Source organism: Rhinatrema bivittatum, chromosome 1 (genome assembly GCF_901001135.1).
Source record: "Rhinatrema bivittatum chromosome 1, aRhiBiv1.1, whole genome shotgun sequence".
Lineage (NCBI taxonomy): Eukaryota > Metazoa > Chordata > Amphibia > Gymnophiona > Rhinatrematidae > Rhinatrema > Rhinatrema bivittatum.
In genome coordinates, this window is record NC_042615.1 from 789,507,388 (window position 1) to 789,533,805 (window position 26,418).

Consider the following 26,418-nt stretch of genomic DNA (forward strand, 5'->3'; position numbering starts at 1 on the left):
GCCCAGTTATTTTGGGCCACACTGCCAAGGGTATATTCCAGCTGCCAGTCACGGAATCTTGATTGCTAGTAAAGTATTGCTCGTTATTCAAGTCCGTTTTTGTCATCTTGGTTCTCTGCCACTCGGAAAATCTGCGGAAACCGTTTTAAAGAGGCTAGTGCTGGGGAAACAAGCAGACTGCATGGTTTCACAAGGCAGAGATCTCATGAAACAAACTCGCTTGAGGACCTTGATGAGGTGGCCAAAGTAGTGGATCAGAGATGAGCAAAGGATGTGACCTGGCTGGAAATCAGCAAAGGTTTTGACGCTGATCCACGTAGAAGATCAGTGAGCAAACTAGCCATTTATTAACTGGGTAAGGAACCGATTCAGCAACAAAACTCAAGAGCTGTAGTCAATGGTTTACCACTGTAATGAGGATAAAGGGAGCAGGGGTGGATTTCAGGACTCAAACCTAGAGCAGGGCCTTTTCAACATTTTTTGTTGGTGACATTTCAGAGGGGCTCGAGGTTTGGAAGCGACACATACATCTGTAACTGGGGAGACACCCTGGGAGATTGGAAGAAATGAAAGGGGATTTGAAAAACTGGAGGAATTAAAAGTTGTGCTTTTTGAAAACCATTCATATGGGGCCAAAATTCTATTAACTAGAGCAGGGGTCAGGAACCTATGGCTCGTGAGCCAGATGTGGCTCTTTTGATGGCTGCATCTGGCTCGCAGACAAATCTTTAATAAAAAGTAAAAATCTTAACAAAACCCCCCACCCTCCTGATGCCCCCCCAAGACGTGGCGTTCATGGCTCTCTCAGCCAAAAAGGTTCCCGACCCCTGAACTAGAGCATGAACTGGCAACTACCAAACAGGAAAGAGAGCTAGGAGTAATCATCTTGGATGACTTGAAAATTGCCAGTAAGCATAGTGAGGCAGTAAGGAAAGCTAACAATGGGGCCCATTTTCAACTGCTGTCTAGCCAGATAAACGTATCCGGCTAACTTTGGAGTGCAACCACACCACTGAATATATCCAACTTTCTCAAAGTTAGCCATGGCTAACTTTAGGACTGCTTTTTGGCACGACCAGAGTTAGCCGGATAAATTATCTGGCTAACTTAACTCTGCCCTGGAATGCCCCTACGTTATCGTGCTACAGTTTAGCTGGATAAGTGGCAGAAATATTCAAGAGTTGGCTTCTGACTGCATAACTCACAAGTTTGAATTGAGGAGATGCTTAAAGGACATTTTTCATCAGTAAAGCAGCACTGGCTGAAAATCTTAAGATGTTCTACGTTTGCAGTGTTTACTATGGGATAAATCTTGAAAGCTGCAAACTTGTAGAAAGGTTTGTCTGTGTGATGGTACCTGTGGATTTGTCGTTGTCATAGAAACCTAGAAATGAGGGCAGAAAAGGACCAGTGGTCCATCCGGTCTGCCCAGCAAGCTTGTGGTGGTACCTGCTGCACTGTGCAGGTCACCCCCCCCCCCCTGCTTATCAGTTTCCCAGACGGCAAAAGTCAGGGACCTTGTTGGTTGCTGACTGAATCCAATTCCCCGTTACTTCTTGCCGTTGAAGCGGAGAGCAATGTTGGAGTTGCATCAACAGTATGAAGGCTTAGGGGCGGATTTTCAGAGCCCTGCTCGCCGGTAACCCTATTTTACATAGGCCTACCGGCGCGCGCAGAGCCCCGGGACTCGCGTAAGTCCCGGGGTTTTCGGAGGGGGCGTGTTGGGGGGGCGTGTCGGGGGGCGGGCCCGAACAGCGCGGCGTTTTCGGGGCGTGTTGGGAGCGTTCCGGGGGCGTGGCTACGGCCCGGGGCGGCCCGGGGGCGTGGCCGCGCCCTCCGGACCCGCCCCCAGGTCGCATCCCGGCGCGCAGGAGGCCCGCTGACGCGCGGGGATTTACGCCTCCCTCCGGGAGGCGTAAATCCCCCAACAAAGGTAAGGGGGGGGCTTAGACAGGGCCGGGTGGGTGGGTTAGGTAGGGGAAGGGAGGGGAAGGTGAGGGGAGGGCAAAAGGAAGTTCCCTCCGAGGCCGCTCCGATTTCGGAGCGGCCTCGGAGGGAACGGGGGTAGGCTGCGCGGCTCGGCGCGCACCGGCTATACAAAATCGATAGCCGCGCGCATGCCGATCCAGGTTTTTAGCAGATACGCGCGGCTCCGCGCGTATCTACTAAAATCCAGCGTACTTTTGTTTGCGCCTGGAGCACAAACAAAAGTAGGCCTATTCGCGGAGTATGAAAATCCGCCCCACAGTGAATAAGGGTAGTAACTGCTGCACGGCAAGTTACCCCCATGCACTCTTTTCTTCATTTCCATCCTCCAGCCCTTAGGGATCCCTTACCCTTCAGTGTTCCCTGAACAGTGACCAATATTGTTTTACTCCTACTGGCCCAATGTCCAGAAACAGACTTTGGCAATCCCGGCTGCACTTTTATTTGGTGGTGGTGGGGGGGGGGATGTTAAAAAAAAAACAACAAAAAAAAAAACAACCAAAATCACAGAGAAGACCTTTTCTCAAGCTCACATGAACATTAATCATGTTTTTCCCTCTACGTTTTTCCTTAGCACACTGAAGAGGGCTCTCGACACCTTCAAACAGCGTAAGTACTCTCTCATGCTCTAGAGTTTGCGTGAGATTATTCTGTGAGGCGTTTTGGGACATTGCGGTGAGGAGGAGAGAGATGTGGTGAAGCCCTGTTGAATGCGTTGGAATGGAAGAGTCTTTTTTTTTCAGGGCAGGAGCAGGGCAAAGTGGTCAGTGTTTAACCCACACAAGTGATCGCCCTTCCAAATGTAGGACCATTGGTCATTCTGCTTCCCTGTACGGTTGTGCCACTAGGGGAAAACCTGGGGGAATAGGATCATTTGTTTTAGCAACCTTATCCTTGTAATGAGAACCTTCTTGTTACAGAGAAGGAAATGAGTGATAGGAAAACTGGGATACAAGATGAGAAAACAAAATCCCTATAATTAGTACATTTAATAAATACCAAACTAAAACCCTTGAGGTAAAAATACTAAATGGACCCCCCCCCGCCCCCCCTTCCACACACACAGTTGCCCATGGGCTGATATATGCCAGTTTTATACGGGATCAGGTCATTAGCTATGGACTTTGCGAGGTTTAAGTGAAACAAGACTTAATTCATTAGGGTCAAGTGTCTCCTGGTTGCTCAGCCCACGCCATCCTAACTATTCAGCATTGTACCATTGCAGTGCCTCGTGCATCTGAAATTGTTCATTATTACCTTAAGCTCGTCCAGTGACGCTGCACAGTTCATTGATTCCTGTGTGCAGATTGGCTGCCAAGATTAGCAGAGGATGACCTGGGCCTTCACCGCCCATATCCTCTTTGAGACTGTAATGGCAATAAGTCCCTCCGGGAGTACATGATGTTGTTTTAGCATTTAAACAGAACCCTAAATCCAGGACACTTTACAACAAATGCCTTTCAGCAGGGCTTCCCAAACCTGTCCTGGGGACCCCACAGCCAGTCGGGCTTTCAGGATATTCACAATGAATATGCATGAGAGAAATTTGCATGTAGTATATGCAAATTTATCTCATGCATATTTATTGTGGATATCCTGAAATCCCAACTGGCTGTGGGGTCCCCAGGACAGGTTTGGGATGCCCTGACTTACAGGTACAATGAGTTCCTGCTCCAGAGAGTGTAGGATCCAAGTGAGCTCCTGAGGCAATGAGAGACAAAATGACTTGTCCAAGGTTGCAAAGAGCATTGGTGGCAGAGGCAGAACTTGAACCTGCTCATCTGGGTTCCTGACTACTATTCTAACCCCTAAACCAGTGGTTCCCAACCCTGTCTTGGGGACCCCCCCCCCCCCCCCGCCAGTCGGGTTTCCAGGATATCCACAATGAATATGCATGAGAGAAAATTTGCATATTCATTGCGGATATCCTGAAAGCCCGACTGGCTGGGGGGGGGGGGGGGGTCCCAGGACAGGATTGGGAACCACTGCCTTAGACCACCTCATGCCTCATAATACACCAAAAGGATTCCTGGAACAGATCTCCATGCACACCCTGTCTCATGCTTTATTTGATGAGCTGTAAGCTTACTAGCGGGCCGAAACAGTAAAAATTGCAGGAGAGCGGGCGAGCACCCGCTCTCCTCTGCGCGCAATACAGTACTTTCATTTATTTAAATTAGGGCCGGCGGTAAAAGGAGGCACTAGGGATGCGCTATTGTCGGACAGGAACAGTGGCTGACAGCAGGTTTGACAGCCGATGCTCAATTTTGCTGGCGTCAGTTCTCAAGCCCGCTGACAGCCTCGTGTTCGGAAACCAGACGCCGGCAAAACTGAGTGTCCAGTTTTCAACCCGACAGCCGCCGGCCTATTTCAAATTTTTTTTTCTTTTTTTCTTTACTTTTTTTAACTTTCGGGACCTCTGACTTAATATCGCCATGATATTAAGTCGGAGGGTGCACAGAAAAGCAGTTTTTACTGCTTTTCTGTGCACTTCCCCGGCGCCGGCAGAAATTAATGCCAGCCTTTGGGTAGGCGCTAATTTCTTAAAGTAAAATGTGCGGCTTGGCTGCACATTTTACTTACTGAATCGCGGGAATTCCTAATAAGGCCATTTGCATGTTGCGGGTGCTATTAGGTTGGGGGGGGGTTGGACGCGCGTTTTCGACGTGCTATTACCCCTTACTGAATAAGGGGTAAAGCTAGCGCGTTGAAAACGCGTGTCCAATCGTGGGTTAACAGTGCACTCCGCCGGAGCGCATTGTACTGTATCGGCCTGTAGGATAGGGACATCGTTAGCACACAGAGAACTCTGTACAAACAGGGAACACTAGCAAATGTCTGTATTCTTTCAATTGCAGAGGTAGAGAATGTGGGACAGTGTCATATCCAGCTGGCACAGATCCTACGAGACGAGGCCAGAAAAATGGAGGAGTTCAAGGAAAAACAGAAACTGCACAGGAAAAAGGTGAGAGAACATTTACCCAATAAACACCTTGAGTTTCCTGAAAAGGAGGCTGGGGGATGACCGGGTGGGCTTGAAGGCAGTGATGCACGCCGCCACGCGAAGGCTCCCCCGGTTCAGTTTCTGAATCGAGTCTTCCGCTCCCCAGGTCTGCGGGAGGAGGGGAGGGAGTGGTGTTCCTTGCTTAAGTGTGACGCTGGCTTAGCCAGATTTAAAACCTATGATAAAGGGATCCAGAAGGAGCCCCAGCCTCAGGACCATTGCAGCAGCCATCAGACTAGGAACAGTGGGAGGGAGGGTCTATTTTATAATAAGGGAAAATTCCCCGAGTGATTGAGAATCAAGGCTCGAGGTAACATGATCCTGACACTGGTATTGATGGAGCTTTATGTAAGATTTAGGCGCTACAACATTGAGCCCTAAGTAGGTATAAGAGGGGATGAGTTTTCTTGCATGGCTTGACTGGACCAACATTGATAGGACCACCAGCTTAAATTCAGGAATAAGTAGGTACTTTGCCGGGCTTACCAGTGCCTCGCACAACCAGGTGGTGGTCGGGGGGCTGTAGGTGTCCCCGCCTCTGATGAAGCAGCTGGCCGTCTCGACTGCCCCCTTCTGGCAGCCATGCAGGCAGGATTTCCCCTTAGGAATGGGGAAGATGATCCCCCCACCCCCCCTCACTAGGCTGCAGCTGAAGAAGCGGACGGCTCAAACGCAACGTACGCGTTAGAGAGCTTCTTTACCTCTAGCTCACCAGCTGAAATCCAGCTCAGGCCCCGGCAGGGAAATGGTTCGGCAGTCCCAGGAGAGAGCTCTGTTGCGGAACAGCTCTTGCACTCACCCGCTTTGTGTGTTTGAGGATGGGAGTGTGGCGGCGATATTTGTGCAGGTGACGGAAAGTCCTCCAGCAGACTTCAGACCCCACCTGGTAGCCTAGGCGCTGACGAAGAAGCGGCGCACCGTGCACGGGAACGTGGGCAGCGAGTGGTTTCTGAGAACCGAGTGAATGGGTGGCTTTGTGAAAAGCGAGTCCCCCGGGGGGGGGGGTTCCCTGCACACCCCTGCTTTGTAGGATCTGCTCATTGTTCTGGGCCAGCTTGGATTGTTTTTGGCTTCTCAGTTACCGTGCTGTGTGTCCCCCCCCCCCCACCTCGTGAGCTTTCTTTCCCCTGTTCATGATAGCAGCAGACAATGGGCAGCCCAGCGAGAATCTCACCACCTATTTCAGCTGAACAGTAACTGGAGAGAGGGTAAGAGAGAGAGAACGATGCTGGCCGGCTGGCTGAGCATATGGTATAGCGGGACTTTTAGCAGTGCAAGGACACTTTAAAGATAGAATTTCCCGATGACACGAGATGGAGCAAGGACGTTTCACAAGTTAAAAACTCGGATGCCTAGGTGAAAGTTAAGAACTGGCTGAGCCATTCCTGCTCCCCCTCCCCGCCCCCTCTTTGATTGCCTGCATGGTTTTGTAGTGCTGTTTGTCTTAGGAAAGAGAGAATGGCAGATTCATGTGTACCATGAGCTAAAACCAGGGCGGACTCAGCCGGACATATAGAAATGGAAGTGGTAGGCGAGCCTAGCTGAGCTGAGCATCTCCTGCTCTTCTTCTTTCTTGCCTGCTCTACACCTGTGCTCTAGAATTGGGGGATCCTGGTCAACAAGTGACGACTCTAGGAGCCAAAGATGAGATGAGCTGAACTAGGTAGTGCATGGCATGCAAACAGGCAATCTCTGCCAAACTGCCATATTCTAAACTTTTTGTGACTATGGTTTGATTTGTCTTGCCTCTGCTTTTTTTCTTCTTTTATCAGTCTTCTTTCTACCTCTTCATTCCTTCTGTTTTCAAACTTTTTCTCATTTTTTGGTCTTCTGTTCATTTTTCCAGCTTCCTTTATTTGCCCCTTCCTTACCCTGCTAGATCAGTCCCACCGGGTGGGTTTATAACCATCCGACCAGCAGATGGAGACAAAGGAGAAAAACTTTTTCAGTGACATTCTCACTGGTATGGAGGATGGTATACTCCAGAAATTGCCGGTATTCTCTGTCTTGAGCAGATGGTTGCACATACTTGACTGGTGCAGCAGGATCCCCAGCTCCCAGGCTTCGGCCTATGGTCTCAGCTGATAAGAGTGAATTCGTTGCTCTGCTCTTAGGGCAAAAGTCTTGGCTGTTTCCCCTGTTTGAGCAGGATTCAGTTCCTAGGGCAACAGTTTGGCTCCCTAGTTCGGCAGTCAAAAGCCAGTTTGAGCTCAGAGAGTAGTAGGTTAGCTCAGGAACAGATCCTTTGAGCTAGGATCCCCTCTCTGGAGTTTTCTCCTCTTGAGACAACCCCTCCTCTCTCTCTCTCTGTATTTGGATCCTGTCTTTGCTTCCTTGTTAAAGTTATTTTAAGAAAAAAAATCTTGAGAGTGTGAAGCTAAAGCCAGGGCCTCAGAATCAGCAAGGAGGTGGGGGAAGGTCAGCTGGCAGCCAGCTGGCCTCTGGGATGTTGAGGCTGTCATCTGCTCTCCTGGTTGCTTTTGTTGGCTCAGGCTTGAGCACTGGTAAGTCTGATCCAGCACGGCAATTCTTATGAGTTGATAGAAAAATCCGAATGAACGCATGTCAAAGCCTACTGGAATTGCTAATTTAATAAATAGTAACACATTGCATCATTTTGAAAATGAATATTGCTACATCTGCAAGGCTAATGATGTATTCATTTATGAGCCACCCACAAATGCAGGCGCAGTGAGGAAGTCTGTTTCCATCTTTGGGCCAAGGATTATCTGAAAAAGAGAGAAACACTGTCGTGGCCCCCTGCAGGGAGCCTTAGTAAAAGAACTGTGACTCTGTCGAGAAGTAAACGTTGTTTCTTTACCAATAGGAAACGTTTTTTTCCCCTAATTGCTAAAAACGATTACTTGCATCTGTTCTTGTTCTGTTATTTCCTGTGTGCACAGCATGGAATGTCCTCCGGTCTGATCTGCAAAAGCATTCAACGCAGGCGATCTGTTTAAAAAAAAAAGGTGTGAACACACAGTGCTAAGAGCCAAAAAATGACAGCTTGCAAAATTCAGTCTTTCCTTCCTTGTGCTGCTTGCAGGCTGTACTTCCCCAAAGTATCTGTGGCTTTTGCTGCCTGCCGTACAGCCGAATCGGCACGGAAGCAATTGTATTTGTTCACTGTTGGAAACAGCATGGGCAGATGGGATTTCTGTTCTTGAAGAACAAAAGCTCTAGGGATCTGTGTCAACATAAACTGAAAAAGACAGGGGTGTGTGTGTGTGTGAACAAATGTAACTCAGATTGTATTGCTAGGAAGCATTCGTAACTGTTCCAGTAAATTAATTCAGATAAGGCGGATCAGATGTTTTCATGGAGCCCTGGATCATGTTCAGTTTTCACTTCTGACAATTATCTGAAAAAGTATATTAATTAATTAATTTATTTATTTATTTATTTGGAGCTTTTTTTTATACCGGTATTAGTAGATACATCATACATAAATAAAAACTTCCTGCACACTTAGATTGCGAAGCCCTCTGGTGATAGGGAAATACTATACCTGAATGTAATTCACTGTATGCTACCAATGAAAATATTTGTCTCTATGTGCATCCCTTTGCTCTTGTCCACATTTCATCTGCTATTTAGGTACCCACTCTCCTAGTCCCACAGGGTCATTCTGCAGTTCCTCACAATCTGCTGTTGTTTAAAAACCTATGAATAATTTTGGGTCCTCTGCAGATCTGATCACCTCACTCATTGCCCCCTTTTAATATGTTAACAATGCAGGACCCTGAGGTACTCCACTATTTCTCAAATAGAAAACTGACCATTTAATCCTACCTCCATTCTCCGACAACTGTGAGAGAACAACCCTGTATGCCAAGTTGGAAAAGTGTCTTTTTGAGCAAAAGGAACCTCCCGTTCTTGGGGTAAATAATGTCTAGAGATGGATTCTGCATGTATCCTGCCAAAGTAAAGGCCATCAGAGACAATCCTCGCCCCAAAGGGCTCTGAGTGCTACAGAGATTCTTGGGATTTGCGAATTATCATCAATTTATCCCAAATTACTCCTCCATGGCAGCACCACTCACTACTCTTACCTGCAAGGGTGCCAACACCAAAGACTGGCCACTTGAAGCTTTAGAGGCCTTTCGGAAGTTAAACAATGCCTTAAATAATGAGCCATGCCTGTGACATACGGATCTTACATGGCCTTTTGTGCTGGAGGTCGATGCCTCATCGCTGGGCATAGGGGCTGTCCTTAGCCAGTACTCACCAGAGGGAATCCTCTGGCTAAACATTCTCCCCAGGAGAATGTAATTATAGTATCGGAGACCAAGAGCTTCTTGCTGTCAAACTAGCCCTTGAGGAATGGTGTCACCTACTCGAGGCAGCTCAACATCGAATTGCAACATACACAGATCACAAAAACTTCAAACACTTGCACCAAGCCCAGCAGCTCAATGCAAGACAAGCCTGATGGGCCCTGTTCTTTGACCGCTTTAATTTTGATCTGAGGTACCGACCTGCTCTCCAAAATCTGAGAGCAGATGTCCTCTCTCATACCTTCCAGACATAGGATGTTCCTGAAATTCCAAGACTCATCATCGATCCTGCCAACTACGGTGACCGTCCCTCCAGGAAGGACGGTTGTACCCTCCAAACTCCATGAGAAAGTGTTAAGATGGGCCCAAGACTCACATGTGACAGGCACGAATCCTTGAGCTGCTTCAGCGACACCGTTGGTGGGCGAAGATGAAGCAGGATATCAAGGCCCACATTGACTCATGTCATACCTGTGCATAGCAAAAAGCACTGTTTGGCTGATCCTGGGGGCTGATCCAGTCATTGTCAGATCCCAGGGAACCCTGGACTCACCTGCTCAGGGATTTCATTATGGACCTTCCACTCTCTAATGGCACCACCATGATTTGGGTGGTGGTAGACCAATTCTCTAAGATGCACACTTTGTTCCTCTACTGGGGCTTCCTTCTGCACCAGAACTGGCACGGCTCTTCACCCTCCATGTCTTTTATCTGCATGGCTTACCCAAGCATATTCTGTCTGACAGAAGAGTTCAGTTTAATGCATGCTATTGGCACTCTCTCTACAGGAAACTCGGCATTATGCTTGATTACACCATAGCCTGTCACCCGCAAGGGAATATACAAGGAGAGCATACCAATCACACTCTCAAAACCTTCCTTCGCTCATACGTTAACGAGTGCCAGGATAACTGGTCCTCCCTCCTGCCATGGGTCGAACATTTTCACAATTCCCATATCATCGCAGCCACCGGATCCTCTCCATTTCAGCTGCTCTATGGAAAGCAGCCTCTGTCTCCACTACCACTGCCTGTGATGGTGCCTTCACCAGCAGCTCACCTTTCCACCCAGAAATTGCATGGACTATGGGAATAGACCAAACGCTTGATTGGAAGAACCGCCGATCGAGCTAAAACGACTGCAGATGCCCATAGGAGACCAGCTCCTCAGTTCAAAATTGGAGAGAAGGTCTGGTTAAGCACACGGCATTTACATTTATGACACCTGGCCCCGCGCTACATCAGACCTTTTCCTACACTCCGGCAACTGGGACCAGTTACCGATCAACTAAGATTACCACTGACATAAAAAATTCAGAATGTCTTCCATGTATCACTCCTCAAACCAGTAGTGCCCTCTAGGGCACTACCCGAATCTCAAGATGAACCTGTCGACGGGGACACTATATAAGAAGTTTAAGTATTGGATTCCCATCGGAGGGGCAAGAGGATTGCATACCTCCTCTCATGGAAGAACTATGAACGGGAAGAAAACTCCTGAGAACCAGTTTCTAATATATTGGACAAGAGTCTTCTGAGAGTTACACCAACGCTATCCCATCCACTACAATGTCAGAAATATTGTCCCCGTTGACAAGCACCAGATCCAATATCCTTCCCTCCCATGTGGATTCCGTTACCAGTTGACAGAACTGTTCTTCTTGCAGAGAATCCAGGATCTCCCTGCTTGTAGAGGATACTGCAGTTGGGATGTACCAATCGGCATCTGGAAGATTAAAATCACCTAGCAGCAGCATCTCCCCTTTCACAGCAATCCTGTGAATATCCTCTATTATTCTCTATCCATCTCCTCTGTCTACATTACACCAACATAAATAAGTGTTCCATTCCTTTTTTCCAGATTAACTCACAGTGCCTCCTCCTTACCTTGTAAGCCCAGTAATGCTGTTGCTTTAATTCTGTTCTTTATATATAATGCCACTCCTTCTTCTTTCCTTCCTACCAGGACCTTCCTGAATAGATTGTAGATAGGTATAACTATATCCCAGTCATAGTTTTCCATGCACCAGGTCTCTGTGACAGCCACAATATCTAAATCAGCTTCTTCTATAACTGCCTCTATATCTGGATTTTTATTCCTTATACTATGAGCATTAGTGTTCATAGCTTTCCAAATATTGCCTTTTTTCCATATTTCCCATTTCTATGTGAGTATTTAATGTTTTACTTACCTTAGGGTTTTTGGTTACTCATTTCCGATGATTCTAGTTTAAAGCCCTCCTCAGTAGGTTTGCCATTCTGTGTTGAAGGACTCTGTACCCTTTCTTCGACAAGTGGATCCCAACTCTGCTCAGCAATCCTTGAAATATCATCTCTTGATCCAGGAAGCCAAAATGCTCATGTCAACACCATTTACACAGCCATTCATTTATCTCCAGAATGCAAGATTCCCTGCCTGGGCCTTTATCCTTAACTGGGAGGATTGAGGAGAATACCACCTGTGCATCTATCTGCTTTACCCTCTCTCCCAGAGTCCTGAAGTGAATTTTTAAATCTTTTTTTTAATTTATTATTTTCCAAACAGACACCAACAATTACAATGTATCGTAATCTATTAACATTGGTTGAATAATACGTGCCCGCACCGCTCCTGGCTTCGGACGCCTTTCGCCTCCTCCTCCTCCTCCTCTGCCGGGGCTCCCTAAGCCCAATCGGGGCTTGAGCCCGCTCACGATCACGTGAGCCGCACAGAGGAGGAAACCAGAACAGCTAAGAACTAAAAGGGAAAACAAAAAAATCCCTACCTAAGACCAGATGGAAGCGCAGGAAATCGCAGGACACACGCGGTGAGTCAGCCGCGCCCCCCGGAGGCACTAGGCCTATCAGAGGGCGCCAAAAAAGGACTTTAAATCTCGGCACACCCTTCCAGCGTCGCACGCCGGGCGTCGCGCGTCCGAAGGGGCACGACTTAAGGGGCCTGCCCCTTAGTGAGCCCCTTTGTGAGACTCCGGTGAGGTGAGGTCAGGGTTAGACTACAAGAATAACCCTTTCCATTAATACTCAGCCTCGCCACACCTTCCAAAGCCTAGCACACCTATACCAGACAGTCAACCACCCTGCGCTCATCCTTCCACTCCAGCAATCATCCAGCGCTCACCCTTCCACTCCAGCAATCATCCAGCGCTCACCCTTCCACTCCAGCAATCATCCAGCGCTCATCCTTCCACCCAGCGCTCACCCTTCCACTCCAGCAATCATCCAGCGCTCATCCTTCCACCCAGCGCTCACCCTTCCACTCCAGCAATCATCCAGCGCTCATCCTTCCACTCCAGCAATCATCCAGCGCTCATCCTTCCACTCCAGCAATCATCCAGCGCTCACCCTTCCACCCAGCGCTCATCCTTCCACTCCAGCAATCATCCAGCGCTCACCCTTCCACTCCAGCAATCATCCAGCGCTCACCCTTCCACTCCAGCAATCATCCAGCGCTCATCCTTCCACTCCAGCAATCATCCAGCGCTCATCCTTCCACCCAGCGCTCATCCTTCCACTCCAGCAATCATCCAGCGCTCACCCTTCCACTCCAGCAATCATCCAGCGCTCACCCTTCCACTCCAGCAATCATCCAGCGCTCATCCTTCCACCCAGCGCTCATCCTTCCACTCCAGAAATCATCCAGCGCTCATCCCTCCACTCCAACACACATCCAGCGCTCATCCTTCCACTCCAGCAAGCATCCAGCGCCCACCCTTCCAAGCCTCAATGCATACTGGTCTCCCTATTCCAATTCTCCAACAAAGGTCATTTCTCATTAGAAACCCATCAGTGTTTTCACGGCCAACTACCTATAAATCACTCATTCCTATCATGATTTCCACCCTTACACAGACACTAGGCCTAGCTCTTTTCTCTCTGATTTTATTCAACGCTCAATCCCTTACCAAAAAAACACTAATACTTAATGACCTTCTACTGGACACCAAACCCGACCTCTGCACAATTACGGAAACATGGCTTAAACAGACGGACACCGCACTAATAAACCAACTTCCAACGGAATCCCATGATTTCTTCTCTATTCCCAGACAGAAAAGAAAGGGTGGCGGTATTCTCCTTGCAGCCAAAAAAGAGCTGAGACTTACTCAATTCCCAATTCACTCTCCCTCAAAAATTGAAGCCGGATTTTTCAAATCAGACCGGCTACAAATCATTCTAGTCTACGCCCCTCCGGGACTTCTGGAATCAGACGCCTCCCCCATTCTAGAAATAATAGCTACTAACCTAAATCTTGCGGTTCCAGCCATCATTTTGGGAGACTTCAACTTACATGTTGACGACCCCGCTCCATCTACAAACTGTGAAACTTTCCTAAATGCAATGACCGCCATGGGATTCAAGCAGATAATCAACAACCCTACTCACAGAGCAGGTCACACTTTAGATCTCATTTTTGTAAACTCAGGCATCTCGAACTCAGCACCCCCCATATGCAAATTAGTCCCCTGGTCAGACCATGCTTTAATTTCTACCACTTTTTCGCTGGCACAATCTAACATCAAACACGATCTTCAACCTCAATTTACTTACAGAAACCTATGTTCATCCGATGAACTTCACGAACACCTTGTCCTAGAACTCCCCCCACATAGACATCTCCACTCCCAACACGGCTCTCCACTCATGGTCCAACATCACAGAATCGGCAGCTAATAAACTCTGCCCACTGGCAACAAAAAAACCTAAACATAATGCCGCCAGAAGACAACCCTGGTTAATGACCACTACAAAAACTCAAGCTTTCCCTGAGACAAAAAGAAAATAAATGGCGTAAAGCACCATCACCGACCTCCCTCTCAGCTTACAAACTCGCTCTTCACATTTACAAGAGCTCCACACTAAAAACAAAAAGGGACTACTACGCTCACAAGATACATCACCTCATCTTCGATTCAAAAGCCCTCTTTACTTACGTCTCGAACTTAACTCAACCCAATTCTCCGGACATCCCACTCAACCAAGCGCACGAAAAAGGCTGAGGAGCTGGCCATCTTCTTCAGTAACAAAATTTCCAGCCTGCAATCTCAACTAAAAACGAATACCCTAGCTCCACCCAGCACATTCCGCCATCACTGCAACGACATTGCTATACAAGCCTTCGAACCCATTGCAATATCAGAGACCAAGTTAGTATTGAAGAGAATGAAACCATCATCCCCACCCATTGACCATATCCCTCCCAAACTACTGCTGCTAATACCAGATACCATCTCCAAAACCCTAACTGACATTATCAATTGTTCCTTAGCCCAAGGAATTTATCCTGACGACCTGAAAGTTGCTTCTATCAAACCCCTATTAAAAAAACGAACCTTAATCCTAAAGATCCATCCAACTTCCGCCCAATATCCAACCTTCCTTTTATAGCCAAGGTTACAGAAAAATAGTCAACACCAGATTATCAGAATACCTCGAAGACAACAACATATTATTCCCCACTCAATACGGCTTCCGAAAATCTTTAAGTACAGAATCACTCCTCATATCTCTGACGATTACCTCATCATGGGCCTCGATAAAGGTCACGCCTACTTGCTGATACTCCTCGACCTATCGGCGGCCTTTGACACCGTGAATCACTCCCTTCTCCTAAATCAACTAGCGAACATCGGAATTACAGGCTCTGCTCCTTGCCCTGGTTCAAATCATTCTTGGGAAACAGAGGATATAAAGTCAAAATACATAACAAAGAATCACAGTTTTACCCTTCCTCGCTAGGTGTTCCACAGGGCTCCTCTCTCTCTCCCCCACGCTCTTTAACATTTACCTCCTACCCCTATGTCAACTATTAACCAATCTGAACCTCAAATACTTTCTATATGCAGATGACGTCCAGATTGTCATCCCTATCAAAGAATCCCTTACAAAAACTATCAAAATCTGGGAAAACTGTCTTCAAATATTGACAACCTCCTCTCCAGTCTAAATCTAATCTTAAATTCCGCAAAAACCGAAGTCTCATAATTTCCCCTGAAAACAGTAACCTCACCTCAAATCACCAACCGGCTTTCAAACTTCACATGTAAGAGACCTAGGAGCCATTATCGACAATCGGCTAAATCTAAAATCTTTTATTAATCAAACCAACGAAGGACTGCTTTTATAAATTACACGTCTTAAAAAGAATCAAACCACTTTTCCATTTCCACGATTACAGAACAGTTTTGCAATCAATAATCTTCTCTAAGTTAGATTATTGCAATTCTATTCTATTAGGTCTCCCGTCTTCTCATACTAAACCTCTTCAGATGGTTCAGAACACGGCGGCCAGATTTTGACAAACACAAGAAGAAGAGACCACATATCTCCGATTCTCAAAGACTTACATTGGCTGCCAGGTGCACTATAGAATCTTATATAAATCCATTACTACCTACAAAGCATTCATCAACTCTCTCCGCTTAACCTCCAAATCCCATTTTAAAAAAACATACCTCCATCAGACCTATCAGAGTCCTACAGAGACTCATTACAGGTGCCTCCTGCAAAAACCTTTAACCATAGGACTCTCAGAGACAGGGCTTTTCTCTACAGCAGGACCTACCTTGTGGAATTCCATCCCACCAGAACTGAGACAGGAACCTTGCCTCCCCACTTTCCAGAAAAAGACTTAAAACCTGGCTATTCTTGAAAGCCTTTCCAGATACCAACTGAACCCACTCTCAACTCAAGCAACTAAGAACTCCCGTCAGGGGTAATCAACAACCTTTGACCAACTCAATAATGTTCTTTTCTTTTTTAATTTGGCAGGTTTTATTTACCTTGGTTATTCTTTTGTTATCTCATTGTTAATCTCTCTTTGCCTTCTCTACATTCCAAGTTGCATTTTTATCCCTGTTTTATTGTAACTGCTACCTTATTCTTCTATCACATTTAATGTTTTAAGTTTATTAAGTATTTATTCTTTTGTCACACCCTTGTTATTTGTAAACCGGCATGATGCGACTCCATCGCGAATGCCGGTATATAAGAAATTTAAATAAATAAATAAATAAATACTGCAGATAGATTACACAATTGGCACGCAGAAAAAACAGGTCTCATCCAAATCGATTCACTCTGGCTATCTATCTATACAAATAATACTTTCTACTTCAGGAATCAATTACTTATTTCATCTCCATAGCAAGTCCAATATAGACCCCATATCTGATTATAAAATTCTGTCCTATTACGAAGCATGTAAGACAGTTTTTCAAGTATATGGCTATCTCAGTGAGTTTCATATCCCAGCAATGTCTTGAGGGGCCACATTTTCATTGATGAGCTATTGTAAATCGAGCAGCATGCAACATATTCTCAACCAGTTTCTTGCTTCCCCTCTTATCTCATTTATTTCCCCAGCAAATACAAAGTTACATTTACTGTTATCTGATGTTTGCATGTGCTTGAGATGCAGTCGGTAATTTCTAACCAAAAATTCTGCATTTCAACACATTCCCACCACATATGGAAAATATGTTCCAGGTAGCTCACATCCCCCTCCAGCATAACTAACTTACATTGCTGAATCTAGCAAAGAATACAGGTGTATGATACATTTGATGCAGTAATTTATAAAGCAGTTCTTGATCCTTATTACAATAGAGATATTTCTTGCAGCTTCTGTATGGATTTCCATTCTTGTTCAATTCTAAATCAGCATTTGGGTCAGTATTCCATTGCCGGATTAATTTAGCCACTGTTTCAGCTTCACAGAGCTCTTATCTAATAGTGATATACAAGACAGATATCTAATATTTTGTTCTTTTTTTGCAACATAACACCCTTTCTATGCCCTCACATTCTTCTAGATCTTCAAAATTAATTTTAGTTAGATTGTGACAGGTCTTTTCTCAACTGTAATATAAATGCTGTGTTGAGCCCTCAGTATCTGAAACTCACTCATCAGTTCAGTGAAGGTTTTTACATCTACCATCCTCTATTAACTACCCAAGAAATCTAAGTCCTTATTCTTTCCACTTCTCCATATCTGGCGAAAAAATATGTTTTGAAAGATCAGGATTTTCATGATGACGACATATAAGATCTCTGAACAGCCAATGTTGCATAACTCAATTGATCTCCACACTTGAAGTGTGTGGGCTAATATTAGTTGGACCCCGTACAAGTTGGCCAACTATTATTGGCTGTAGGCTGCATATGTAACAAAGAGCCTAAACTACAATCTCTCACCCCTCCTACATCTGTTGAAAGCCGACTCTGGGGGATCTATCCCCAGCCACCGTTCGCAAGCATGCAATCCTGCAAGGCCAATATTATCATTGAAAGTTTTGGCAATTTGAGGCCTTCTATCTCTCTTGGTTTGACCATTTCATCATTTTTAAGCTGCGTGCTTACCCTTCCAAACAAAACTAGATATCTCTCCTCGGAGGCTTTTCATGGGTACATCGCAAGGTAGTATGCATAAAGGATATATCAATCTTGGTAAAATGGCCATCTTTATCAAATTAACACAACCCAAAAGTGAATTGGCAATGAGGACCAGTTCTATAACTTCACCTTTTACCTCTGAATATGATGGGTAGTTATTCTTTATACAATTTCACATAAGTCCTTAAGAGACCCAAATTCCCAGGTACTTGAACCTTCATCAGATTCCCGAAAGTTATCTAGCTCTTGCTGATGTCCTAGTTGGGCCTACCATCATAGCTCAGATTTAGAATTGATGACGTACCCTGAAATTTCACTAAACTGCTTTATGAACCATCCAATGCTGGTAAGATTTAGACAAATTAGTCAATATATTAAGGTATCATCTGCATAGAGTGAAATCTATTGACTCATGTTATAAATGAGAACCCCCTCTATATTTTTTAGACGGTCCTTATAGCCTGTGCTAAGGGTTCTATAGCTAGAATCAAATAGCAAGGGAGACTGGAACACCACCTGCCTTGTCCTGTGCCTATCCGGAAGGAGGCAGAAGCCGTTCTATTTGATAGAACTCTGGCAGTGGGGATAGTATATAGTGCCTTTATCCAAGAGACATCTCTGGAAATCCAAAACATTTTAACACTGCGAACAAGTATGACCACGAAACCCTGTCAAAAGCTTTATCACTATCCATGGATATAATTGTCCCTGCCACTTTCTTTTGAGAAGCAAAGTGCAAAACATTAAACAATGTCTTGTATTGTTGGTTGACAACCTTATGAAGTCACTTTTGATACGCTCTGTGTAGTACCTTGCACTATCATTCATGCCAACATGGATGAGCAGCATAGGATAGTGGTAAAAAACCTGAGGACAATCTCGGCAATCTCTCAGTAATGTCTTGGATTTTGGCACCTGGCAGACAGCACACTTCTTGGGACAACGTGTCTGGTCGGCAGCTGGATGCCCCTCAGAAGCGAGTCACCAAAAACCTCTACCCTCCGCCTCCTAGATGCAGTGGTTGCTGTGCCCGCAACTTTTGGGTTTGCATGTCCTGGTTCCTCCCCATCATGGGATGACATCACCTCCTCCTCTTATAGGGCTGCATACTGGTTCTTCAGTTCAAGGGAAATTGGAACTGTGGTGTAGCGTCCAGTAGCAGGTGGATCATAAGAACATAAGAAAATGCCACACTGGGTCAGACCAAGGGTCCATCAAGCCCAGCATCCTGTCTCCAACAGTGGCCAATCCAGGCCATAAGAACCTGGCAAGTACCCAAAAACTAAGTCTATTCCATGTAACCATTGCTAATGGCAGTGGCTATTCTCTAAGTGAACTTAATAGCAGGTAATGGACTTCTCCTCCAAGAACTTATCCAATCCTTTTTTAAACACAGCTATACTAACTGCACTAACCACATCCTCTGGCAACAAATTCCAGAGTTTAATTGTGCGTTGAGTAAAAAAGAACTTTCTCCGATTAGTTTTAAATGTGCCCCATGCTAACTTCATGGAGTGCTCCCTAGTCTTTCTACTATCCGAAAGAGTAAATAACCAATTCACATCTACCCGTTCTAGACCTCTCATGATTTTAACACCTCTATCATATCCCCCCTCAGTCGTCTCTTCTCCAAGCTGAAAAGTCCTAACCTCTCTAGTCTTTCCTCATAGGGAGTTGTTCCATTCCCCTTATCATTTTGGTAACCCTTCTCTGTACCTTCTCCATCGCAATTATATCTTTTTTGAGATGCGGCGCAAGAATTGTACACAATATTCAAGGTGCGGTCTCACCATGGAGCGATACAGAGGCATTATGACATTTTCCGTTTTATTCACCATTCCCTTTCTAATAATTCCCAACATTCTGTTTGCTTTTTTGACTGCCGCAGCACACTGTACCGACGATTTCAATGTGTTATCCACTATGACACCTAGATCTCTTTCTTGGGTTGTAGCACCTAATATGGAACCCAACATTGTGTAATTATAGCATGGGTTATTTTTCCCTATATGCATCACCTTGCACTTATCCACATTAAATTTCATCTGCCATTTGGATGCCCAATTTTCCAGTCTCACAAGGTCTTCCTGCAATTTATCACAATCTGCTTGTGATTTAACTACTCTGAACAATTTTGTGTCATGTGCAAATTTGATTATCTCACTCATCGTATTGCTTTCCAGATCATTTATAAATATATTGAAAAGTAAGGGTCCCAATACAGATCCCTGAGGCACTCCACTGTCCACTCCCCACTGAGAAAATTGCCCATTTAATCCTACTCTCTGTTTCCTGTCTTTTAGCCAGTTTGCAATCCACGAAAGGACATCGCCACCTATCCCATGACTTTTTACTTTTCCTAGAAACCTCTCATGAGGAACTTTGTCAAACGCCTTCTGAAAATCCAAGTATACTATATCTACCGGTTCACCTTTATCCACATGTTTATTAACTCCTTCAAAAAAGTGAAGCAGATTTGTGAGGCAAGACTTGCCCTGGGTAAAGCCAGGCTGACTTTGTTCCATTAAACCATGTCTTTCTATATGTTCTGTGATTTTGATGTTTAGAACACTTTCCACTATTTCACCTTCCACTCTGCTTGAGTTTTCCATCTTAGATGACTTGATAAGCATGTCATCATTGTAGTCCTCATCCTACCGGATGCTTTTCAGTTTTCCTGTCTCCTCTTTGAGTTCTGCCACCTCTTTCCTGAGGGTTTCAATCTGCAGACATCTTTCACACTGAACCATTTCCTCATTGTGGCTCAGGAAATCTGACTGGATACAATTGACAAGCGGACCAACTACTTTTACTCCTTGCACAGGGCCTCTGCCCCAGTGAGATCTAAAGTAGTTCCCCTCACTTACTAAAGTTATGAGGACTTTGATGCACATCTTTTAGCAATACCCAATTCATGTCAGCTAAGCAATGTGTGTGGGGTGGGAGGGAAGGGAGGGGTGGATGAAGTGAGGGAGTAAACTCAAAAAGCAAAATACCAAGGTGTTTATATGGTTGTTAATACTTTTATTTTGTAGGATTGTTTATGATTAACTCCAATAAAACTGTTTATACAAAAAAAAAAAAAAGTAGTTCCCCTCCTCACTGTTTCCATGACCAGTTCCTGCATGAAGCAGTCATTTATAGCATTTAGAAACTTTATCTCCCTAGCATGTTCTGAATGGTTGTTTACCCAATAAATATTGGAATATTTGAAATTCCCATTAGTATTTTGTTGCCAATTGTATTAGCCTGTCTAATCTCTGTTAGCATTTTACAGTCTGTTTCCTCATTCTGGCAAAGTAGAGGGGGGGAGTAGTAAACCCCGCCCCCCCCTTCCTCCACTGTATGCTTCCCAGTCACACTTGGAATTTTTACCCATAAGGATTCAAGAGTGAAGTTGGTTTCTTGTGGAACTTTTATCCTGCTTGACTCTGTATCGCCCTTAACATATAGTGCCAAGCAGTTTGATTTGCCCTGGGATCACACTGTCCCATTGGTTATCCTTCTTCCACCAGGTATCTGAGATACTTGTGTTTATATCTTAATTTAATGCCATACATTCACTGTACAATCAAGAGAGGTAATTTTTAAAGGGGTTACACTTGTAAATGTGACATACTGTTGTAGCAATTTTCAAAAGCCATTTATTCGAGTAAAGTGCACTTATGCGAGTAAATCCTATGGACAATTCAATGGCATATACTGTAGCAATTTTCAAAAGCCCACTTCAGGAAAGTGCATTTACATGTGTAAAACCCAATTTTAAGCATGTAAATGCTTTTGAAAATCCGGTCCTTATCTTTTAGACTTCCGGTATTTACATATAGACAATTTAATACATTTTTTAAATTTGTAATTACAATCTGCTTATTTGTAGTTGATACAGGTAATTTGGAATCCATCATATTTGCCTACTCTTTATTGAATTCCACACGGGCAGCTTCATCCTTTACCACAACCTCTCTATCAGGATATTGTAACTTCTCTGTTGTGTATCATTAGATATCCTTCTCTGAAATATGCGACCGTCTGCTTTCCCCCTTGGTTTACTTTAAAAGCTGCCCTACCTCCTTTATAAACGTTAGTGCCAGCAGTTGGGTTTCACCTCGGATAAGGTGGTGCCCTTCCCATCTAAATAGGGCCCCTCACCATCCCCAAACTGTTCCTCAGGTCCTAACAAACCTAAAACCCTCTTCCCTGCTGCATCGTCTCATCCATGCGTTGAGACTCCGGAGCTCGGCTTGCCTCTGGGGTCCTGCACATGGCACGGGGAGCATTTCTGAGAAGGCTCCCCTAGAGGTTCTGGATTTCAATTTTCTACCTAAAATCCTACATTTATCCTCCAGAATGTCCTTCTTGCACCTTCCTATGTTCAAACTTAGCCGGGGAAACCTTTTCAATGGAGACCTCTGTTGCTTTGAGCAAAGTACGTAAGCCGAGTCGTACTCCAAGTGCTCTCTGATGAATAAAGGGTAGTAGACAAGCTGCGGATGTGTACATTTGTAGGTTATATTTCTCAAGGAACAGAGTGAAGCCAAGCTCAGGATAGGTTGTTGAGTGCAGAGAGATTGTCAGGGCAGCGGAAAACAGGATATTCTGTAGCAATGTGGTTTGCAGTAGGAGGTGGCAGACAGGTCCTTCTGAAACAGGTTGGCTTAGAGAAACATAGCATATGACTGCAGATAAGAACCATAAATCACATCCAGTCTGCCCAGTTTTATTTCTGTTGCATTTTTTTAAATAGATTTTTCACCCATAAATTCCCAGGTTGGAAGGCACTGGAAGTGGGGCAGCTGCAGGGACCATGGCAACAGGCATAGCAAAATCGAAGCCTTTGACCTGGCGCAACCCCATGACCTAAGGTGACTGCCACTGCTTCTGCTGCCACTACTCCCCCCCCCCTCCCCGATCCTGGCCACTCGCAGTGCTGACCTTGCAGCGCCTCTGTCAGTCTTCCTGCTCCACGGCTGCCGGCGCCTGAATAACGTCATCAGGTGCCGACAGCCATGGAGTAGGAAGAGACCCGAGGCCTTGCAAGGCCATGATACTTTAGGAGGTGGGTGATGGCCTGGCAGCAGCACCTGGGGGGTGGGGGTGATTGGGAGAGAAGAGAGTGAGGGACGGGACTGTGCGAGGGAGGGAGTTAAGAGATTGTGGGGGTATGAGTGAAGGTGGGTGGGGGGATTCAGAATAATCAAATGAGGGGATTGTGAAAGTGTAAACGAGGGTGAGTGAGGGTAGGGAAAAGGGAGGTGGATACAAGGGGGAGAGAAAGTTTTGGGAGAGGATGGATGGGGCAGGGTTGAGTGTAAGTGGGTGTGGGATTAAGCGGAGAGAGGGTGGGCTGAAGGAGAAAAGGAGGTGGGAAGCTGGAAGAGATTGCTGGGGGCAAGAAGAAAGGGGGGCTGAGAAGAGAGGCTTGGTCATCGTTTTGTTGGGGGGAGCTCCTCTACCTCCTCTCACTTCTGCTCTCTCCTTCTCCCACCCCCTCCTCTTGCTCTCACCTCCTTCCTTCTGCTACTCCTATCTGTACCCCTACCCCCCCACAAGAAAACCCACAAAGGCTCAATAGGCCCAACCTAGTACCATAAATTATGTTGAGGCTGCAGAGCCTTCATTGCTTTTCTCGGGGACAGACCTCTCTTCTTGGACCCCCACACCTCTTCTCTATTTCTCCTGCCTCCTCTTCAGACCTTCCTGTTTCTCTTTAGCAACCCACCTCTATCCCCATCCCCTCTCTCTTTAAGCATCTCAGCTCTCTCCATATCCCCACTCCTCCTTGTTCTCGCCCCTTCTCCCCCCTTCAGCATCTCCCCATCTCCATTTCTCTGTCCTCACTTTTCTGGTCAGCAGACTAAGCTCCAGTATTCACCTGGAAGAATGAGTACATTTTTTTTCCCATTGATTTTTCTCCCGATTTTTATTCTTGTAAAAATAAACCCTGATAAATTCACAGGAAAAATAAAAACAGAAAATGAAGGTTCCTGTGCATTTTCTATAGGCTCCCAGTTGATGCCTGTCTTCCCTTTCAGTCCTTCTTGTCTAAGCAAAGTGCCCAGCTGAGAGGCAGGTAAGACAGATCTAGGGGACTCTATCAAGGCTGTAGCTGGAAGGTCTTGCAGAAAGTTACTGGCCGGGCTTTGGACACGAGCGACCTCAGGGGGTCTGCGCTCTCTTATATTTGGCTCAGGCCCCCCCACACCAGAGCAGCAGGATCATATCCCATCTGAATCGCTCCCTTAAAGGTGCAGCAGTTAGAGGGCCTGGAGGCACTGGGATAACTGCCAGTCCATGATCCCCTGCACCTTTAAGGGAGCTAACTTGAATGGGGAATCACCACTGCCCTTGGGCTAGACATATCAAAAGGTCTGAGGCCATCCAATGTCTTTGTTTTACTTTTGACAGGTAAATATTTATCCCCCTTCTCTCATGTCCTTCAAAGTTCAGGAATGCCTGGGCTGAGTGGAAGCCTATTTACATTATGGCTCTTCCGCAGCCTAAGAAATGAACACTTGTATAAAGCAGCTGCCTTAACTTCAGAGGGAGCGTGCAAAACAGCGGAGACACAGGGCAGGGGGAGAGTGCAGGGACAGGAGATACAGTGTGTTGCTAGAAACTTAAAGGGCTTTGTAGCCACTGCAATGAAGCCCCACATAAAATGGAGTAAGGGGCAGGTCTGTCTACAGTGCCCAACCACGTTAACCTTGGAGCCCCACCTCCCCCAAAAAATATAAGTTCTAGCCCTGCTTCTGGGTGGTAGGTAATTGCCTAACACTTTTGTGACTGGCTTTCAAGCCTTTTATTCCCTTGGACAGAGTAACTACACGGCTTAATTCTGGATGGATAGCATTCGGCGATTGGCCTGGCCCCCTGTTTCTTTAAGGGCATCCTAGGAAGCTTTGCTGTAATCTGTGCTACATGTGATAACTGCATGGGAAGTAAACGTACAGTTAATAATAAATCAAGTTTAGACTGACTTGTTCAGCAGGAAAAAGAAATTGCCATAAGGCAAACCCGTAAAATTTATTGTATTTTATTTTTATCTTCTTGTTGACATTCCTACTTGCCTTTCCTCCATAGTCTCAAGGCGATTCACATAACATATAACAAATATTTACAATGCATTCATTTGACAAGGTGGACAAGCTGCATATCTAAGTGACTCTCCTAACACATATTTCCACATTTTAATCCATGGTAACACATGAGAGGGTGTCTAGGAGAGAAGAAATATGGAACAGGAGACATCTCTCCTGGGTGAAGAGGCTGCTGTTGTTTTCATGTTAAAGAAGCAGCACTAGCTAGAAGACACCTCAGAATGTTAGTCTGCCTCTTCTTGTTTTTAGATTGTATTTTTTTTTTTGATCCAGCTGTTTCCTTCTGCTCCTTTGGGCTTTGACTTCAATTGGAACCTACCTCTATTGGGCCACAGTTCCATGAGCCTTCATTTGCAACTATCTGGGGTATTTCCCCTAATTTTCTAACCTTCTCTAGCTCAGCTGTTACAGTGATTATCTTTGGCTTGGCGCCACACACCATGAGTCCCTCCGGAACTGGAATGCATGAACCCTAGTTCCAGCAGTTAAGTGTTCCTGCTGAAAAATAAGTGGGACTCCCTCCCTCCCAGAGGCCATGAATGCTGTCTCCACAGTGTCCTCAGCCTCAGTTGGCCCAGGGAAGTGAAAGGCAGGTCTGGGAATCTAAGTTTTCTGAATAGCGGCGCAGAACACTACCGCCGAGCCCACAGGGCCAGCCCAGTCTGCTTCTTTCCCTAGCTCTGTTACCTGCTCTTTTTCCTGGCTCTCGTTTTTTGCCCCGGGAACATGCGCTGTTGAATCCTTTTAATCGGGCGGTGAAGGGCACTTTTCCGCTAAGTCACTTTACATGTGGTAAATGGCTTTGAAAGTTGTGCTCATTAATGTACACGGATTTACCACTTCCATTTCCCTCCCTTCATTTCCTTCCCTTACTTCTCTCTTCCATCCAGTGCCTTCAGTTTGGGTTTTGAATCCCTCTTTCATTTCCTGCCCTTCCCACCCAGAGAAATACCCAGCTAAGAGACACATCGTTCAGTTCTGAAAACTCTTGCTTCATTTGTGGTAAAATGAAGCTTGAATTCCTAGGGACCAGTAATGTCTTGTGAGAGACATCTTGTTCGGACTCTTTTTCAATTTACAAGATATCTAAGCAGTCTTCCCCCAAACTCTAAACAGTTCCTATTGCCAAAGGACGTGAATAATTTGTCTTTGAAAGGTCACAAGATGAGTGTCGGCACGATATAAAAAATCGTGTGGTTTGTCCGGCAAGGAAGGCCAGTGACTTCGTGGAGACCTTTGGGGTTCTTGATCGTAGGCATATGCCACTCAGATCAAAGTTTTAGCTCAACTTATGTCCAGGAAAAATGTTTTGGTATGTGTTTTATGGAAGTCTGTTACCATCCAGTACTGTCTGTTAATAAATGCTGAATTATAATGTAGAACAGACAGATTAAAACTAATATATAACCACAAAAGTCAATCCAGGGGCAAAAACAGTGGTCTTACAAACTCAAATAATGAAACTTCAAGCACTCTTTTTTTTTTCTGGATGTAAAAGTAGTATCATGCAAGTCGGGGGAAAGATAAGGTATCACAAATAAGATATGGGATACGAAATCCCTGATATTACAGTCCTGACTTCCCCATTTTAATATAATATTAATTCATATAAGTGAAGCTAGTGATAGTGCAGGTTCAGCAGACCCAGCCTCCACATTTAACAG

General features: G+C 45.5%; 1 protein-coding gene across 2 annotated transcripts in view; it reads left to right on the plus strand.

The window, feature by feature from the left end:
* PSTPIP2 (proline-serine-threonine phosphatase interacting protein 2) overlaps window positions 1-26,418 on the plus strand; it is a 179,472-nt gene that overhangs the window by 95,551 nt on the left and 57,503 nt on the right. For both annotated transcript variants that reach the window (XM_029580853.1, XM_029580844.1), the window contains exons 4-5: window positions 2,561-2,595; window positions 4,845-4,951. In XM_029580853.1, coding sequence (XP_029436713.1) covers window positions 2,561-2,595; window positions 4,845-4,951 — 142 coding nt within the window. The remainder of the gene's footprint in view (window positions 1-2,560; window positions 2,596-4,844; window positions 4,952-26,418) is intronic.